General features: G+C 53.6%; 1 protein-coding gene across 9 annotated transcripts in view; it reads right to left on the bottom strand.

Annotated features, from left to right (window-relative positions):
- Nucleotides 1–19,936, bottom strand: part of COL27A1 (collagen type XXVII alpha 1 chain) — a 141,557-nt gene that overhangs the window by 102,255 nt on the left and 19,366 nt on the right. For 8 of the 9 annotated variants that reach the window (XR_006710373.1, XR_006710374.1, XM_045469584.1 and 5 more), the window contains exons 4-7: nucleotides 18,335–18,388; nucleotides 14,243–14,296; nucleotides 4,256–4,309; nucleotides 2,762–2,815 (exon numbers count right to left, since the gene is read on the bottom strand). Coding sequence is in view for 7 of the 9 variants with exons in the window: in XM_045469584.1 (XP_045325540.1) it covers nucleotides 2,762–2,815; nucleotides 4,256–4,309; nucleotides 14,243–14,296; nucleotides 18,335–18,388 (216 nt within the window). In the remaining 2 variants the exon portion in view is untranslated. The remainder of the gene's footprint in view (nucleotides 1–2,761; nucleotides 2,816–4,255; nucleotides 4,310–14,242; nucleotides 14,297–18,334; nucleotides 18,389–19,936) is intronic. The other variant, XM_045469587.1, reaches the window with a different exon arrangement.

Raw genomic sequence — 19,936 nt, 5'->3', positions numbered from 1 at the left:
AAACTGTCTCCAGACATCGCTACCTGTTCTCCGGGGTGGGGGGCCACATCACCCCAGCTGGGAAGCGCTGCTCTAAGGGAAGAAAGCAGGAGGGTCAGACTAGGGACTGCACAGGACTCCGCCCTCCCAAGGTGCAAATGGGGGTCTGGTAGCCTTCTTGACTAGCGGAGGGGGGTTACCTGGTCACCAGGCTAGATGATGGATGGGACCAGAGGGGTGAGACCCTCGGTGTTTTTCCTTCGTGGTCAACACGATCATTTGTTCATTCAACAAATTGGTGTGTGGTGCCTACCGAGCACTGGCCCCATGCCAGATGTGACATCTCGTTTCATCCAGCCCCTCTCCCTGAATCCCGACCACTCCCTGACGCAGCTGAGGCCCAGATACGTGAGGCCACTTGCCCAAGCTCGCACAGCAGGAGAGGGGACAGAGCTGGGTTCCGTCCGGGTCTCTCTGGCCTGGTCTGCCGGCCTGCCCAGCCCGTGGGAATTGGCCCAGCAAAGGCCTTCAGCAAGCTGGATGGCAGGCAAATGACCCTTCTCAGGTGGGGAGGTTCTTTGTCACTTGATGGTCCCACTCTTATTTGAGAAGCTATTTCAATCAGCGTTGTGCAGACAGAAAGAGCTTGAAGGTCAGAGACCTGGGTTCAAATCCCAGCTCTGCGGCTTAGCAACCCTAGAAGGTATTTCCATTAAATCAGTGGCCCTCGGTCTCGGCTGCAGCTAGGAATCTTGTACCTGGGTCGTATTCACACCAAATGAACCAGAATCCGTGCGGTGGGGTCCACAGCCCCCCCCCCCCCAATGGTTCTAAGGCACAGTGGGGCTGAGAAGCACTGTTATAGGCTTCATTCTCCATGAGGCCCTCGATGAGTTCATTCCCAGGGTCAGTATGGGGCCTGGTGCCTACGTCTATATTTGCTAACTGATTGGAAGAATGAATGAATGAATGAATGAATGAATGAATGTCTACTTGAGCCTCGGTTTTCTCAGCTGTAAATAGGCATAATACGGCTTTAACTCTTGGAAGCTATTGTGAGACATCAATATGACCAAGGACAGTCCCTCTTTGCACACCCTCTAATTTGTCACGCTATTGAATATGGGAACCCCCCAACCCAAACTCCCTTTCTCCTGCCGATTTTTGCCCATTCGCCATTTGTCCTTCTATTTTTACTGTTTTTCTTTTTATTATCTGTCTCCCTGTCACACACACAGGGACACAAGCTCTGGGGAGGACAGGGATTTTTGTCTATTTGTTCAGCACCCCCCCCCCCCCCGCCCCATGCCTTGCATCCTGCCTGCCACGGAATAAGCATTCAACCAATGCCGTTAAATAAATGAATAAATAGGATAACTGGCGTCACACTGAGGTGACAACCAAATTTAATGTGCTGGTGAGCAAACAGAATGCTGACTTCACCCCTCACCCACTGATGTCCCCTCTCCCCAAGGCTCCCCACTCGAGATGATGCAGGAAAGCCACGCAAAAGGATCAGGACGAAGTGGCTGCTGTTGTCACCAAAGACGCTCCTGGGAGGAGAGAGTGCTCACCAACAGTGACGTTTCTAGGTGCTATTCTAGCCCTTCGGCCCTCTTCCCCGGCTCCCACCACTCGGTCAGGGGTCCCTGCCTTGGGACCCGCGCTGCCCCATGCTCTGCCCACCTCCCTCCACAAGCAGGTGACCCTGGTCTGCCACAGACCAAACTCCTGCGTGTCAGCCTCAGCCAGGGCCTGAGGGGCTCAGCGTAAATGGCTTTGCCAGTTTTCCAACCGCACGGAGGCTCGTCCTCAGCTTAGAAGAGACGCCTCTCCCTTCTCAGGTAAGCTGGTCCCACTCGGATGAGGGCTCTGGGCCCCCTCAGACATCTGCTGAGAGCAGGGAGCCCTGGAACCCAGGCAAGAGCTGGTCTAGTCTGCTTTTCCCATCTCCTGCCACCTCTGCTGGACTCCCACCCCCACGCAGAGCGAGACCACCACTGGCTGCTTTATGAGCCGGTGCTGGAAAGAGACTTTTCCACTCACACCTCATCCATCAGAAAGTACTGGAGCATGGAGGGGAAGCGAGCGGGGAGAGGGAGTCCCTCTGTGTTCTCTGAGCCAGAAAATACCATGTTTCCCCAGCTCACAGACAGCCACGGACTCCTGTCTGGGTCTGGCCTCTTCAGATTTATGGCGTGGCCTGCTCTGGCCACGGAGGGTGAAGGGGATGCAGGGGACGTGATACTCCAAGTCCCCCTGTGCCACAGGGACCCTCAGAGCAAGGACAAGACGGAGCCAGGAGATACCACATCTGTCCAGGTGAGAACCAGATGGCCCAGAGAGAGGGTGGCTGCAGCCACAGCTGGGAGCCAGGGCAGAAGCTGAAGACACGGCTATAGGCCGATGTGCCTACTGGAAACCCCATCAGCGATCTTGCAAACAGTAGTGGACCCTTGACCTACATCATCCACCCCCACCACCCCCGTTTCCTGAACACCTACTACGCGCAGGCCCTGTGCTTGGCTCATCAGGGAGAGTGACAAACCAGATTCGTACACCCTGGTCGGTGAGGCTAGACTTGGAGAGGCGGAAAATAACTAAGATGGGCCAAGGGTCCTGGAGCAGAGTGGAGGCTCCTGGCCTACAGGCTGGGGCTCCAGGAGGACTTTCTGGAATAGGCACTAGCATTGTCAGTCCCAGAAGATGAGAGAAGCTGAGAAGCTGGGAAGCTAGAGAGAAAACCCACTGGACAAAGCAAAGCGTTGAAACCAAGGTGTACCTTTCGTCCAAGAGGTCCTGGATTCCCAGAGAGCCCAGGCAAGCCCACGTCGCCCTGCAAAACACAGACAAAGGGGTGAGGCAGGGGACGGGAGCAGAGACCCTCGTGAAATTGCAGGTGTGCCCTCGTATGGCCAGCTGTCTTCGAACAGGATTCCTGGAGGCCCAGAGGCCTCTGAGGGGTGTGAGGGCGGCCGAGTGGGCAGATCCCCAGCCCTTCCCCACCAACCCAGTCACTCCACTTGACCTAGTTCATACACTGGACTTTGGCACAAGCTAGCATTTAGGGAAAGGCGTGCTGCTAAAACCATGTTTGAAAACCACTGCCCCAGGGGACACACAACTTGTCTGTCCCGTTCCGATCTGCCCTCTCTGCATTCCTGAGACACCTTCCCTTCTGCCCATTCCTCATCCATGCTGGGCAAGGTAGTCACCCAGTAGGGGGCACTTCTGCCATGAGACCAGAGAACAGACAACCCAGGAGCAAGAGAGAAGCCCGGGCCCCTGGACTTTGTCAGACCCGGCTACAAATCCTGCTCTGCACCTGACCAGCTGTGTGACCTCCAGCAAAGGCCTCTGAGGCCTCTGTTTTCTCATCTGCAAGCTGGGCCCATCGGTCCTGTATGACAAGGTTTCAATGAGGAGCAAATGGGCATGGATGTAGATGTCTGTACCTAGTAAATGTTTGCTGAATGAAACAATTATCAGGGAGGGTGTGAAGGAATGAGCCACTGTTCTCTTGGGGAAATCAAAGGGAGCTGCCTCTTCTGTGTGGCCGAGCACAGGGGGCTGGGTTGAGAAGCAGTGTTCTGTCCATCAGGAGGGCTCCTGGGCTGTGTCCAGAAGGAAGCCAGACAGACTCGCGTGTTCCTTCCACGATACATATGTCTGAGTGCGGGGGGTCCTTAAAGTCTGGGTTCCCCTGTTCCTACCTGTCCTGTGCTCCTTCGAGCCCCTTAATCAGTTTACGGAGGGGAGTGCTGCAGGGATAGATGAAGTCCTCTGGCCTAAGTGTTCTCTCTTCCCCGAGAAACTCTGGTCTCATGGCCCCTCAGAGCTAGGGAGCCCTGAATCTCTGGCCCACCTCCTAGAAATCCACAGACCTGTCCACCCGAATTAACCTCAGAGGGGATTCTGAATGTCTGTTGGAAGCTTCCTGGCTGTATGCTCCCAAGAAGCTTCTGGATGCCAAGGGTCACCTGGAGGGCCCCGCAGAAATGCAGGGCATTACACAAAAGGTCACTCACCAAGGGTTTGTCCATAGGCCAAATCTTTTGTTGGCTTTATTGGCTGCAGCCCCAAAGAAGGTGCAGGGAAAGACCTTGGGTTTGGCATGGGGACAGCTGAAGGACTTCAACGCAAACACCAAACCACACTCTTCCCTCGCCACTTCCCACCCCTGCCTCTGTCACACGGCGGTCTCTGCCAGGGCGTGGCAGTTTCCCTACTGTCCTCTCCCCCGCTTCCCTCAATGCTGGGGTCCCTGGAAACCTACCTTTGCCCCATCGTGGGCCTTTCCTGGTGAGAGCCCTGGGTCCCCTTTCTGTCCCTGAAACAAAAACAATTCCACTTTGGCCACCAAGTCATCTAGAGAGGCCAGCTCCCCACAAGCTCTGCTCAAAGCCTTGCCTCCTACTAAAATGCCCTCCCATCCATCCCCCCACCGCGGCTCACGCACCTCCAGTGGGGTCTTCTCCAGTTCAATTCCTCCCTGTGCTAACACCTTCCGTAGCTCCCTACTGACTGCATGATGACACATCCAAACTCCTCCTTGTGTGTCCCACATCTTCTGTCATCTGGTCCCACCCCTCCTCTGCAGACCTGGCTCTCTTTCCAGCAGCCAAACCCACAGACAGGGTCCCTCTTCTCCTCGCCAGACCACAGCCCACCCTCAGCCATGCCCTGTGCTTCCCCGCTGCCCAGTCATTGCTCAGGCAGTTACCCCCACCTAGAAAGCCAGTCCTCGACCCTCATTCACCAAGCCATAGACATTCTTCAAGACGCAGCCTGAACGTGTCCTCCCCAACCAACCGGTAGATCTCTGGGTGCCGAGTCCTTGCATGTGTGTATTGCTAAGACCGCCTCCGGGCTTGCTCCCCTGAGCTCTCAGACCGCTTCTGAGAGACACATCTAAGACGCATGACTGATTCTCCTTGAATTTCTGGTACACTCACCTCGCTATTCTCTAATTACCGAGGGTCAGTGCAGTAACACCCACTTACATCTGTGCATTGCCCTCTACCATTTGCAAAGCCCTCATCTCATGAGATCCTCACAATAGCCTGAGGAAGCCGGCAAGGGAAGCACTGTCACTCCCCGATACATTTGGGGAAACTGAGACTAGGAGAAGGAAAGGGACTGTCTGAGGCCCCAAGATGAGGCACTGGCAGAACTAAGACCCCTGAAGTCGTCATCCCCAGGTCTGTGTTCTGGGATGTCCTGGGACCCGATGAGTTAGAAAAGACGGTAAACTGGGGAGAGGCCAGTGAGCAGAGGGTGCCCGGTCAGAGACAAGCACCCTTTGTGTCTAGCATATGGAAGCGTCCCCATCGTGAGGATCCTGGCTCCCAAGAGCCTGGGGCTGAGGGAAAGGGCCCGTGGAGTTCGCCAGCTGCAACTCCTACAGGGTTCCTGGCTGCCAGCCTGCTCCTTTGGCCCAACATGGCTAAATTACTCAGAAAACAGTCCTTTGGAGAGTCGGTCCACCCTGATGTCACCTTCCAAGAACCCCTGATCCCTGTCCCTCACGCTCACTCCCACGCTCCCTCCCCAGGCTGGGCCCTGAGTCAGAAGTCCTGGGGCGAAGGCACGGAATCCCAGAGGCCCCTCGGGCAAGTCACTTCACTGCTCTGAGCCTTAAAACGGGGGCTGCCCAGGACACACGCACACACAGACACAGACACACACGTGCGGGAGGGCACATGCACCCACACTCAGACACACACATGGGTGCACGCACATACGTGCACGCTTCCGCGCACAGGCATATGCATACACACTCTCTCGCGCACAGGTGCTCACACACACACGCACACACACACACACACACATCCACCAGCGTCCTAGGTTTCCTGGCAAGGAGCCAGTGAGATAATGGATGCGACACATGGGAGGGGTGGTTTGGCCAACTTTAATTAATTCCCACTTGGCTCCTTTCTTCATCAGAACTCAGCCCTTCCAAATCCTGACTCAGCCACTCTCCACAAGACATTGCCACATTTGAACTGGACAGAGCCTTAAAGAGGGAAGAGAAGGTCATTCACAGCACACCTACTCCGTGCCCGGTACTGTGTCCATTAGACCTCTTAACACCCACTTGCTGCAATTCAGGATCGAGACACAGGTTCGGAGAGGCTGGGTCACAGCCTGCGGTGACACACAGGTAAGAGGCGAGGTCTTCCCAGGTTCAGCTAGCGCCCGGTCTGTCTGACTTCAAAGCACTCACTTACTCGGTTATGAATGAGAAGCCTGGATGACTCTCCCGCACTCCCTCTGACCAAATGGCAGCTGCCCCAGGCGGGAGACTGGCCCCTCCCGTTGGAACGCCAGCTCTCTGCCCACCTGGGTCCCTGCAGGTCACTTCTGTAGAGCCCACCCTCCGGGATCCCCCACCCCACACGGGCCACCCCTCACACACAGTCTCCCAGCCTTGGCTCCTCACGAGCCCTGCTCCGATGCCTTTTATGTCCATGGTGCAAGTGCAAGGCCAGGCTCAGGGCTACCAAGGATTCCAATGGCCAAAAAAGGACAGCAGCTTCCCCCACCCCGCCCTTGCCCACCTCAGTCTGTAGCTGGGAAAGGAGCCGGGCTTGAAATGCAGCCAGGGGTGGGTCTTCGTGTATCCTGTTCTGTCACTTCATAAAAGGCGGAACTGAGACCCCACGAGGTGACAGACCTGCTCCCTTGTCCGGGTTCCTCACCTGGGCCATTTTATAGATTTCTCTCTGCATTATGAGCAGCTAGCCCAGCGCTTGGGACATAATCCTTGCCCCAGTACAATAGCTACAAATATAGATACATACTGAACACCTACTCTGAGCCAAGTCTTGGGGTAAAGACAGGGAAAACCGCAGTGGGGAACAAGACTCAGTTCATGTCCACGGGGGACTCTCGAGGGAGAAACCAGAGACAAGTAATGATAACTGGCACTAGCATTTTCTGGGTGCTCTTCTGAGCCCCGGACACATAAATCTGTGAGGTAGCAACAATCACCATCCCCATTTCACAGATGAGGAAACTAAGGCACAGAGGATAAGTGACTTGTCCAAAGTCAGACAATTTGTAGATGGGATTTAGACTCGGGCAGTCTGGTTCTTGAGACCAAGCTCTTTACATTTCACTTCACTGCAGATGAAAACACTACCACCCAGTGCTAAGTGGAGTACAGGAGGAAGTCAGGGAGAACTTGACCCAGACTGACAGGAAATTCCTAAAGGGAGTTCCAGCTAAGCTCAGGCTGGAGGGAGACAAGGAGGGAGACAGATGAAGTTTTAGCTGCAGGGATGCTCGTGGCGTCCCTATTCAGGTGCATGTGTGACTTCTGGGATGGAGAAGACTATGACTTCCCAGCCAGACTCATGCAGATTCCCCAGTGAGAAATAGAAGGAATCTATAAAGTCTAATTAATTGCTTAGCCATTAGTGAGGATGAGAGCCTTGTTGCCAACCCAGCTCTCCAGCCAACGAGCCTGTGTGACCTTGGGCAAGCCCCTTTCCCTCTCTGTGTGGGGAATAGTACTCCATCTGGACTAGTTAACAGAACCTCTGAGAACTAGAAGACAGATGGAAAGGTATATCCTCACCCATAAATGCTACAAATAAAGTGGGGGTGGTAACTATGTTGAGCTCCTTTTCTGCAGGTAGGGTTGGGAAGTAGAGAGAACAGAGGGCTCTGAGTGGCTGAGGTCTAGAGAGGGGCTGACACAAAGAAGGGACACATCACGAAGGACTGGGAAATTCTGGGCCAGAACTGCCCCGTGTAAGTCATCTCTAATCCAAGTACCCAGCACAGGGCCTGGCCCAGAGGAGGCATCATAAAATATTTCACAAATGAGCACATGAGTGATTAGAATCCCAAGAGACAACTCTAGGGCTAGGGTTGGCTCAGACTGGCTTCCTCTAAAAATAACGTGGGCATCATGCATTTAGAAGTTCAGGCCAATGCAATAGGGCAAGAAAAACAAATGAGACAACTCGCCTTTGAGGAAAAGGAGACAAAAGTATGTCCCTTTTTTGCAAATGGTATGAGTGCCTGTCTAAAAAATCCAGGAGAACCAACAGAAATACTATTAAAATCAATAAGATTATTCAGTACAGGGCATGGTTATAAAATAAACACAAAAAGGACAAAAATACAAAAGTCAACAGTCCTATTCAAAAGCTGACAGCCAGCTAGAAAATAGAATGGGGAAAATATTTCATTCACAGCAGCAACAAAAATACAGAATTTCTACACATAAACCAGAGCTGTGCAAGTCTTATGCAATAAAAGCTATAATAGTTTATTAAGAGATGGTTAAAAAATGCAACCAAATGAGAAGGCATGTCATGGTTGTAGACAGGAAAACATGATATTTTAAAGATGTCAATTCCTCACAAATTAATAGACACATTTAACGCAATTCCAATAAAACCCCCAGGGTGTTTTTAAGGAAATGATTAAGATGAGCATAAAGTTCATCTGACAGAATAAATAGCCAGAAATATTTTCAAAGAACGGGGAGACAGGGAGGAAGGCACATAGAGTAAAGATTGTAGATGTCACATAAAATAGTATTTAAGCAAAACACATACAAGCAGAGCAATGACACATACTTGAATGGCCAGGGATAGACCCTGGTCTGTCATATAATAATCAGTGGAGTCAAGGTTACTTAATAAATGGTTAATATTGGGGGGGGGAAATAAAGTTACAACCCCACCTCATACCAGCCCCCATGAAGATTAATACCAGATGGTTTAAAATTTTTTTAAAGATACAAATGATACTATGAAATGACTAGGAATATAAATGAATACCTATCTGATCATGTGGTAGGAAAGAAATGTCTGCGTATAAAAGTAAAGAACAATATGGGGCGCCTGGGTGGCTCAGTCGGTTGAGCGTCCGACTTCGGCTCAGGTCGTGATCTCGCCGTCTGTGAGTTCGAGCCCCGCGTCAGGCTCTGTGCTGACAGCTCAGAGCCTGGAGCCTCCTTCTGATTCTGTGTCTCCCTCTCTCTCTGCCCCTCCCTGACTCATGCTCTCTCTCTGTCTCAGAAATAAATAAACATTAAAAAATTTTTTTTAAATAAAGAACAATAAATTTTATATATGGGTGGAACCCTCTCCAACTATCTGACATAACTTCCTAGTAAGTGTGAGCTGTGATCGTCAGTCCAAAAAAAATAGATAAAACTTTTCTTTGTGAATATCATCATGAATACTCTGAAGAGGCAAGCAGCCAAACTGGAAAATATTTGTAAGGTAGATGAAGCCTTCCTAATCTTAGTATGTAAATAGAAATAATTTTACAAATCCATAACAAAGGACAGCATCCCAACCCTCCAGATAAACCACTTTGTAAATGATAAAATACAAATGGAAAACAGATGTAAGAAACACATTCTTCTCAATGATCAATGAAGTGAAAACAAGAATAAATTATCTTTTTAAAATACCCTCCTCTGATGCTAGCAGCAGCATGAATTGGTTCAATCTTTCTAGAAGGCAATTGCTAGCAAAATAACAGTGGAACACATAAAGCTCTTGGGTACAGGGCATATTTTAAATGATTCACCTATATGTATGTGTGCATGTATGTGTATGTACATCTATATCTTTGTGTGTGTATGTATGCAGTTTGATTAGTATATGTTATATATGTGGGGCTCCTGGGTGGCTTAGTCAATTAAGTGTCCGACTTCAGCTCAGGTCACGATCTCACAGTTCATGAGTTTGAGCCCTGGGTCGGGTTCTGTGCTGACAGCTCAGAGCCTGGAGCCTGCTTCAGATTCTGTGTCTCCCTCTCTCTCTGCTCCTACCCCTCTCACGCTCTGTCTCCCTCTCTCTCTCAAAAATAAATAAACATTAAAAAATAAAGTAAATAAAAAATGTATGTGTTATATATGTTTATGTTAACATACATAATATACGTTAATCCACAAAGGAAGGACACAGAGCTAGCTGTGGAGCAAAATTGCCTCGTAGCTAAAAGTACATGCAGGCTTTGGACTTAGGCAGTAGAGGGTCCAAATCCCGTCTCTGCCATTTTTCAGAAATGTGACTCTGGGCAAGTTACTTAGCCACTTGGACCTTAGTTTTTTCATCTGGAAAACGGGGGTACTAACACGTGCCCTACAAAGTATGTGAAGCTCTCGGCCAGTCCCTGGCCCGGTCCTCAAAATGAACTCAGCGCTTATCACTGGGCAGAGCCATTGCAGGGAGCGTACTTTCTTCTCCATACTTTCTAGACTATTCCACATTTTCCTTACTGAGCATGCCCAACTCCATCATCAGTGGAAGGGGGAAAGGCGGGAGCTGGGGCCTGAGAAGCCTGTAGGCTTGCTTCCACCCCGGTTCCCGCCAGCTCCACCAGCAGCTGCCTGGGTCACCAGGTCTGCTCCTTCCTGCCCGCCTCTCCTCCCCCAGTGCCCGAGGGCCCATAATAATCCTAGGTAATCCACAAGAGGGATGGAGCGACCACGTGCCCGGAAGAGTGGGCCGGGGGCCTGAGCCTCTGGCATGGACAGCTCTGGTTTTCTTCATGGCTGGAGCCCCACCTGCTTTTGTCCCAGAGCCTCTCACCTGCCCCCGGCCCTGCATCCCACCTGACTGCACCACGGCCCATCAGCATCCCCAGCTCCAGACCTCCCCACCGGCTTCTCAGCCCTGCTTCTCAGGCTGCCTGAGTGGCCTTTACAGACCTCATCTGATCATGTCACCTCTGCCAAAACCCTGCTCACGGATTCCTATTGCTCCTTGGCTAAAGTCCAAAAGTCTTACCACCACCTACCAGGCCTGCTACCCTCCCCAGCCACCCCCTGCCTCTGTGTCTTGTCACCCGCTGCACCTCAGACCTTAGTTCAGCCCGTCTGCCCTCCGGAAAGGCACACCTCCTCTCCCAGACCAGACCAATCCCCGCTGGGCTAGGCATCGGAGCAGCCCGTGCTTCTCATGTGGAACCCTGATCATGGCATAATTCTGCATTTACCAGTGCGATTAGCTTGTTTCCGCAAGGGCAGGGACTGCACTTGCTGTTGCCCCAACATTGGCCCAACACCTTGCACGTGCTGCCAGCTGACCCTCCCGTAGCGTTGCCACAGGCCAGCACTGCTCTAAGTGACTCAGTTACTCCTCATGACAACTCAAGGGGGCAGCTACTCTTATCATCCATTTGCTAGAGGAGGAAACTGAGGCACGGGAAGCAGAAATGATGTACCCAGAGTCACAGAACTAGGAGAGGACAGAGCTGGGATGTGAACTTCGATCATCTGGCTCCAGAGTCTGTGCTCTTAATCACTGCCCTTCCCTGCAGCAACAACTGTGGGTTGGTTGGCTCCACGAATCAATCCAAAGACTCAACACTGGGCCTCTAAACGTCAGCCAATGCCATCCTCCCAGGGTGCTGGCTTCTCTGCCTCATTCCCAAAGCCCTTGATCTCGACTCCATGTGGGGGCTGACCCTCCGTCTTCTTGGTAGATTTGAGCGTGGGGTATATGGGTATATGGGCACATGGGTAAGCCTTGGGGCCTAGGGCAGGCGGGTGGGGCTGAACCTTGGCTCTGGCTTGCAGCGGCCCTGACAAGTGTCTTCCAGCGGGCAAACCCAAGGATCCAAAATATAGTCCTGTCCCTGCTGGTCATTGCCAGTAACTCGGCAAAGTCACCTTGGCCCTTTGTGACCTCAAGAGGCATGAAGTCCTTCCTTTGCTCTTCTTCCCTTTCTTGATTCTGCTCAATCCACCTGACTCTCCCACCCCTCAGTCTTCATCCTACAAGACCATCAGCTCCTGAGGGCCCCATCAACCCACTGAAACAATGTATGCACAGTGACCCATCCAGACAAAGTGGAGGCTCCCTGTCACGTGGGCAGACCTTCCTGATTTTTCTATCAATTATTGAGCACACAGTAGGTGCTCAATAAACGTTTGTTGACTGAAGGAAGACGAATGGATGGGTGGCCCCAGGGGCGGCTCTAGAAGCCAGCATCATATGGAAGAGGAGGAGCCGGCCCGGGGCCTGCGGGAGGCCGGCCCTACAGTCCCATCAGGTCACCTTCCAGGCCCAAGGGGGATCTGGGACACAGTGAGGACCCCCTCCCCAGAATCACACCCTTGGTGCAGACCCATAGCATTGTCTTCAGCTGAGTCAGGAATTCCATCCAGGGAGGGCCTCCGCTCTAACCTTGTCCTGGCCACACCACAGATCAAGCACAGCCCAGGATCCAAGCCCAGCGAACTGGGGGCTCCCACCCAACTGGCCTGTCTGCTCACCCCTGGGCTCCAGGCCAGGTAGCAGGCAAAGGGCATGACTCCCCCTTGGAGTTTTACGCAAGCACTCGTGGAAGAAGCAGCCTCTTATTCCAGTGTATTTTCTGGAACCCACACCCTTAGTTGTTACGTGCAGAAGCAGGCTAGAATCCTGTCCAGGAGACCCTGAGTCCGTTCATCCCAGCTCTATGTGGCAGGAGGCAGAGTCACCTGCTAGGTACGAGCCTCACTCACCGCACCCAGGGCTGCTTCTCAAAATGGAGGGAGAAGCAGCCGAGGGGCCCCCTCCTGCCTCAGCACACCTATCGGCTGGATGAGAGGGAGTGGGCTGCAGGCCAGACCTGGGCCTGGGGCTGAGGCCCTGCAGTGTGGGGTCAGCATGGGCCGGAGAAGGAGCCTCTGCTCCCATAGAAGCCAGGGATCAATCTGGAAGCTGGAGGGAGTGGGGAGGACCGGACGGTCCCAGACAGACCAAGAAAAGCGTGTTCCTGAGCAGACCCGGTGATTTGGAACAGCTGTGGGTCCTTGACATCGCGATGTAGCCCATGGCCCGGGAGACCTGAGCCCTGTGCAAAGCAGAAGTCTCCACAGGAGCTGCCTCGTTCTGCCCGGCCCACTGGAGCGGGTACCTGCTACCATTTCCCAGACACTGGCTTAAGGTGCCTGAGCCTTGGTTTCCCCATCTGTAAATGGGTACGGTATCTCCACCCATCTCCTTAGGTCTTTGTGGGGATCCAATGAAGACAAGTTACATAAAGTGCATGCATATCGCCCACAGTAAGGTCCAACATATGGTGATTATTGCCGACAATAACAACTTTCTTTAAGCCACCCGACCTGCACGACAGGCTTAGCAAAGAATCACCTTGGGCCTGGCCACCCTGGTGACCCGAGGAGGGCAGGCTGGGCCGGGCTCTGTCCTGACCGGGAGCCCCTCTGCCTTTCCAGCCTGCTTCACACTCTTTCCACACGGTCTCTGCGTTCTTGGCTTCCCTGACCTTGCAATTTCCTTCCCCGCCTCCTGTGTCTCCGGCCACTCCTGGAGACTTCTCCCCATGACCTAAATGTTGCTCGCCTGGCACACCTTCTGGTGCTCAGGCTGCTCACTCCAAGCACAGCCCCAGACAGCCCTGTTCACTGCCGCAGCAGCAGGAATAGACCGAGGAGCTGCGGGGCTGCGGTTCCCAGCCGGCATCAGAGTACCGGTCACTCTGGTCTCTGCGGGCTCATCTTAAAGTGGACTGGAGCATTCCAGAAAGGTTCCCTGGGGGAGGTGGCCACCACCCCCCGCCCCCCCAAGGCTCTATCTCCGGCTCAGCCTTCTGCAGAGTTTCAAAATGTCTGTCCACAAATGCTCTCCACCTGGCGGGGCTCCAGGGTCCCAAATGACATCCTCATTGGGTTCCCGGGTCTGGTCCCCTGGGTTACCCCCCTGGGATCCCCCTGGGAGTCACTGGTCTCTTCTCTGTCGCCTATGGCCGCGTCGTCTCTACCTCCTCCCCACATCGTGACTGCAGCCGCTTCCCCTCCTCACACATCCCTAGGCTGGCTGGGCTAGCCTCATCCCTCCCCTGTACCACCCCAGGTCTCCCTGCCTCTGCTCTGGTCCCCTCCTCCAGTCAACGTCCACACGACACTGATCGTCCTCAAACACGACCATGTCCCTCCCCAGCTTGAAAGACGGACAGGGTAAGTCTTATGACCCATAAACCTTATATCCCTAGTCCGATATTCCGGGTCCGCCCTATTAAGCAGCAAATGACCCTTCTTCCTGTTCTCCTTTGAGGACTGTAGGTGGCAGCTGTCCTCTTCTCCCTAACCCCCCGCCCCCAGCCAGAAGATCTACTCCCAAGTCCCCACTGTGTCACCATCCTGGCACTTGGGAGGCTCTCTGGGACTGCCTGTGGCACTGAGGCCCTCCCACCAGGAGCCCCTAAGAAGCACCCCAAACGTGGCCCCAACCCCAGCACCCACTCCCTGACCCGACCTGCAGACCCCACTGCAAACACTCACTTTGGCTCCAGGAGGGCCGGGGAGGCCTGGGTTTCCATAAGGCCCAGGAGGACCCTGAAAGGGGAAAGAAACAAAGAAGTGAGAGGAAAATGGGTGTCATGCACCTCCCACAGCAATGCCCGGCACATTCCCCCTACCCTTCTGGGTCTTCTCACCGAGCCAAGCCTCAGCGGACTATCATGGCGGTCTACTCTTAGGGAGGGCCCCCTCAGTGCCTGCCCCTGCACTAAGCACTTTCCATGCATCACCTCGTTTTACTCTACCAACCTGAGAGGTAGAAGCTATCATTATTCCTATTTTGAAGACGGTGCTCAGAGAGGTTTAGAATTTTCTCAGATCACTCAGCCGCTAAGAGGCAGGGCCAGAGCTCAACCTCAGATGTCCGGCTTCAGAGCTCAAGCCCTCAACCTCGGAGTTTTGCCGCCTCCCTCTTCTCTCCACCTGGCCCCGCAGCCCTTCCCAGGCTGGCTTCCCGGGCTCAAAACCCATTTCTCTATTTGCTTCCCTCCCCCATGCCTCATCACATTTGCCTGTGCTGTTCCCATCACCTGGCATGCGTTTCCCATCCATCCCCAGCTGACACCTACCCCATCCTTCAAGGCCTGGCTCAAATGCTACTTCCTCCCGGGGATCTTCTAGGACTTCTGCCTAAATGAACTGCTCCCTTTCGGCCCCAACCGTGCTGTTGTGTGAGCCTTTGGAGTAGAGAACTCAGTGAAGGGAGTATGTGGCATTTCCCGAGCAAAGGTACATCCCTCCGGAGCCACAGCCCAGCCAGAGAGCTCTCCCTTAGATTCCTACATGCTCTGAGCTTACGGGTCCTCTGGGGGCCCAGAGAGTTAAAGAGTCTTGGCCAAGTCACACAGCAGAGCGATGGCCGAGCCAGCGCTGGGACCCAGGCCTGTTGGCTTCAGGTCTAAGGCTTATTCATGGCACTGGATTTTCCCAGGTCATATCTGAATCCCATATAACAGCTGGAACCTGTTATGTTTACTTTCTCCAGCAAGGGCCCTGGGTTAGAGTCTTGCAGCCAGTAATAGAAACAGAGCCCTAAGAGTCAGGTAATTCCCGAGAGTCTCTGTCTAGCAGGAATAATCTGGGGGCAGTGGGGGTGGGGAGAGGCGCCTCGAGAGGCCCAGTGGTGCCCCACCACACCGGCTTCTAGACACACTGCCCTTGTCCCTGGCCCCTCTTGACTCATCTGGCTAGCTGTGTATGAACTTGCTTCCTTCCTCCCTCTCGGAGGCCAACTTTCCAGCTGCAGCCTGTCACATTCCAACCACGGCACCTCCCTCTTCCTCGACGCCTGAACGGGGACCCTCCCCTTCTCTGAACACGTTGAGAAGGAACAGTGTTCAGAAGCTCACTCAGCCTGAGGAATTGATAAGGGTGTCACGGGCGACCCTCTCTCTAAACTAAGCAGCTCTCCAGCCCTCGCAAGCATGCCCCCGAGCACCGCCTCCTCGCATATGGATGTGACCTGGCAGTGTCAGGACCTGGAACTAGCTGTGAGCAGCCCTCCCCCTCCCCAGCCTTGCTCTCCCCAAAAGTCCTATGAGTAACTAGGGCCCAGTGGTCTCCAAGGAACGTGGAGGACCTCAGATGTTCACCCCTGCCCAGGCTTCTGGGGTCTAACCTCAGGGCTCAGCCTGAATTGGGCCTAAGTTGCGTAAAGGCGTTTCAGGAGGGGCCCCCGACCAGCACTCCAGAACCAGGCATGGGCTGTGGGAGGCCAACAGTGGCCACTTCTCCCCAGTTGTGCCCCCAAGCTACCCCAAAGACAGTGGCCTGGAGCACTCGGCTACCCTATCTGTAGTTTATGAAGGTGGGGGCTTCTTCCTGCTTCCCCGCCCCCACCTCTCCTCCCCTCTCCAGCCACTGCCTTGCAGCGAAACGAAGCAGCACATAGTTGACTGGGAGCCAAGCAGACCAATTCTATAAATGCCGCAGCCCAGAAAGCCGGGTGTGGGGAGGGCCCAGGGATTCCCCAACATCCTTCCGCGGGCCGGGGGAGTATGCGGAGGTGGGAAGGGGCATGCCACTGAGCTTTGGATGACCTCAGGTAAGGCCTTGCCCCTCCCTGAGCCCCAGAGCCACCATCTGTGGAGAGAGGAGCTGGGGTTGTCTAATCTTCACATTCTATTATCTCTGGAATTTTATGATCTATGGAATTTCCAGTCTAGAAACAGGATGATGGGGAGGGGAGCACACAGAGAGCCCAAGAAGGATGTCAGGAGAGCCATTCACTCACTCATGGAATTTCAGAGCTGGGAGGAACCTTGGAAGTACCTTTCTAAGGAAATGCCTTGGAAAATCCTGGAAGGACCCCGTGCTTTAGAGATGGGAAAACTGAGGCCCAGAGAAGGGAAGAGATTTACCTAAGATCACACAGCTTCTGGGGTGAAGTGTTAACTCTCGGCCTAGAACTCTTCAGCAAACATTTGGCCAGCACCTGCTATATGCAGGGCACTCTGAGAGGCATTGTGTAAGAAAGAGAAAAACAGGGCCTGCCTCTGGCCCACAAGGGCCCGACTGAGTAGAGAGAAAAATCAGTGCAATAAATGGTTACCATCATAGGCTCTGGGGCCACACTGCCCGGCTTCAGTCCTAGCTCTGACATTTACCCTATGGTTGACTTTGTCCAAAGTAACAACTTTTCTGAGCCTCAGTTTTCCTCACGTGTAAAATGGGGACACTATTGGAACCTATTTCTCGGGATGACTAGGAGGGTGAGGTCATGCATATGTAGCTCGGTCAACAGAGTTCAGCAATCTCTGTGAGCTTTTCGGAAGTGATCTGTGCCATCCAGAAAGGCAGATAAATTGCTGCAGGAATTCCGAGAAGGGGACAGTCATCAGAAAACGTGGGGGCGTTGGATCTCCACAGGGGATGGAGGAGGAGCTTGCAAAGAAGGGCACGCCAGGTCGCCAGGTCGCCGGGGCCAGGTGGAGAGAACAGCCCGAGCGAAGGTGCAGAGGAGCGGTTTGGATAGGTAAGGTGCCTGCTAAGTGAGAGGGCTTCCTCCTGGTCCCAGGCTGCAAGGCCCTGTGGCCAGCAGTATCCCTGGTACCTCTGTGGTCCCCAGCTCTGGGTAGATGCTCCATGGAGACTCTGGAGCCAGGAGGAAATGCTGCTTTAGACAGCAGATTCCAGAGCCCTGGGCCCAGAGAGCACAGGGCCAGGTCTGGAGGGAACTAGGGCTCGAGTAATTGCATAACCAGAACCATCCGCTGGGTTCAGAGCTAAAAATATGCCCCAGGCAGCTGTCTCTGCCAGAGCCTTGCCAGGCACCCAGCGTGGGAAAGGCTGATTCAGCCTAGGCACAGGTGCCAGGCGTCATGGGTCTGAGCCCTCTTGGGAAAAGGGCAGATTTTTCAACAAGAGAAACCCCCAAGGGTCCCAGCATATGGTTAAGAGCCTGGGCTCCCATCCTGGGCTCTTCCATTTCCTACATGCTCAGTTTCCTCGTCCCTAAGAGGAGAACGATTGTACTGGCCCATGGGGGTCCTAGGGGAGAGGGGCTCAAACAAGGCAGCATTAAGTGACATAGGAGGTATGACACATAGGAGCGGTTTTTCACACCAAGGCTCAGGCTAGCTCATCTCAGCCACTGCAGCCCAGCCCAGCCATCCTCCGGCCTCTGATGAGACCTCTCAGCATGGGGAGCTCCCCGCCGACCTTGCCTATGTCAGTATCCCCACCCCAGGCCCTGCAGAGGTGCCTGCAGAGGTGCAGAGATGGATGTGAGGGTCATGTCCTCCCAAGCCAGCTTTTGTCCTGGACAGATGCTGAAACCCATCAGCTCAGGACGTGTGGTCTGCAGAAACCCCTTCTCCACTCCAGGCTGCCACGGGTGATACCCACAATGAACAACTGAAACCCTGTAAGAGGTCGTTGCTCTCCCACACCACGCCCATCCACACGGTGCCCCCTAAGAGCCCTAAGTACACTCCAATGGGCAAAATGGAAAATGGGTCCTCACGTGGGACGGGGAACAGCCTGAGGACACACAGCGAGGCTGGAACTTGGGGGTTGTGGGATACAGGCCAGAGAGCCAACCAGAGCTCCCAAGGACAGTGTGTGATCACTTACCCGAGGCCCCCGTGCACCAGGGGGTCCAGGGAGCCCAGGCAGCCCAGGGGGACCCTGAGGAAAAAAGCAAGAAGATGGCATCAGTGCGAAGTGGCAGCAGAGAATGAGTTCAAGCAGTCATTCAACAAGCCTGTCCAGAGCTCTGGGCATGGAAACCCAGCGGCTGAGAAGAGGGGTCCTCTGAGGTCCCTACCTAAGGAACTCATGCTCTTTGAGGCTTTCAGGCCTTTGCAGCTGCTGTTTCTAGGTCTTTGAAGTTTTCGTCTTTTATTGCCTAGCTAACTTATCCAGGCTGTCACCTCTTCCAGGAAGCCTTCCCTGATCCCTCCCCCAGGTTGAGTCAAGTCCCCTCTTTCCCTCTATTGTAAAGGCTTCACATTGTTTGGGGAATTATCTGCCCAGAAGCCTGTCACTCCCGTTAGACCATGGTCTCCTCAGAGGAACTATTTCTCTCTCTCTCTCCCCCTAGGGTTCAGCTAAATGTTTGGTAAGATAAAACAGCAAGGGACCTCAGAGCTCAGCCAAGTTCTCTGCAGAGCCAGAGCAGAGAAGGGACTTGTCCAAGGTCACACAAAGCCTCTTTGCACCATGGAGAGGCAGTGCAGCATAAACGGTATAGGCAAAGGCTTTTGCATCAGACAGGCCTGGGTTCAAACCTCATGCTGCCCCTTACCAGCTGGGTTTGGGCAAGTTCTTTAACCAGCCTATGGCCTATAAAATGGGGGCAATAAGAGCCTCTTCATAGGATCGTCACAGGGATGAAATGAGAGATGGTGAACATTTAACACGGTGACTGGCATATAATCATCACTGAAACGTTCTCTCTATTCCAGTGGTCACAGCCTGGTCCAGCCTTCATCACTGCTCCCCGAGAACCTGCAACCATGCCCTCATTTGTCTCCCCACCTCCACCCTCTCTCTACTCCTGTCCTCCTCTACACAGCCTTGTTCATCTTCCCAAGGCGCTCCGCGGCTCAACAACATTCGATGGCTCTCTATTTCCCACAAGAGAAAGGCCTAACTCCGTAGCACAGAAAGAAGGCAGCTGAGCAGACTTACTAAACAGAGGGCTGACCTTTGTTCAAATCCTGGTTTTGCTACTTATTAGCTGGAGACTCCTGAGGTCTCCACCTGCTCCCATTCACCATGGGCTCAATAGCTACGGCTCTGTCTACCCTGAAGGGATAAATGAGGATTAACTGAGTGCCTGATGTGAAGAACTGAACACAGAACCTTCGAAGGAAGCCTGGCTTTCGAGGATGTGTGAGGCCTGGGGAATTCATTTGTTTCAAATAACCATCAATGAGATTCCAGGTTTCCTGCCCGGAGTTAAAATCAGCGTTGAAAACCCAGTACGGTTTGGCTGGTAATTAATCCAGATCTCACGCTGGGCAGGCTCGGTTCACAGTTCTGGCCTGTGAACGCCACGTGCTTGCTCGTCCATGAATAAAAATCAGAAGAGAGATCCAGACAGGCAGATATGGGCACCAAGGCCCCAGAGGCACTGGAAAGAGCCCCGGGGGGAGGGAGGAGCGGGTGGCTGCGTGGCCTCAGGCAAGTCCCGGACACCTCGGAGCCTCCCGGGACCTCTGGCCAAATTGG

This window comes from Leopardus geoffroyi, chromosome D4, assembly GCF_018350155.1.
Source record: "Leopardus geoffroyi isolate Oge1 chromosome D4, O.geoffroyi_Oge1_pat1.0, whole genome shotgun sequence".
NCBI classification, from domain to species: Eukaryota; Metazoa; Chordata; class Mammalia; order Carnivora; family Felidae; genus Leopardus; species Leopardus geoffroyi.
Note: the sequence above shows the minus strand (reverse complement) of the source record. Positions and strands in the feature narration are given on the sequence as shown.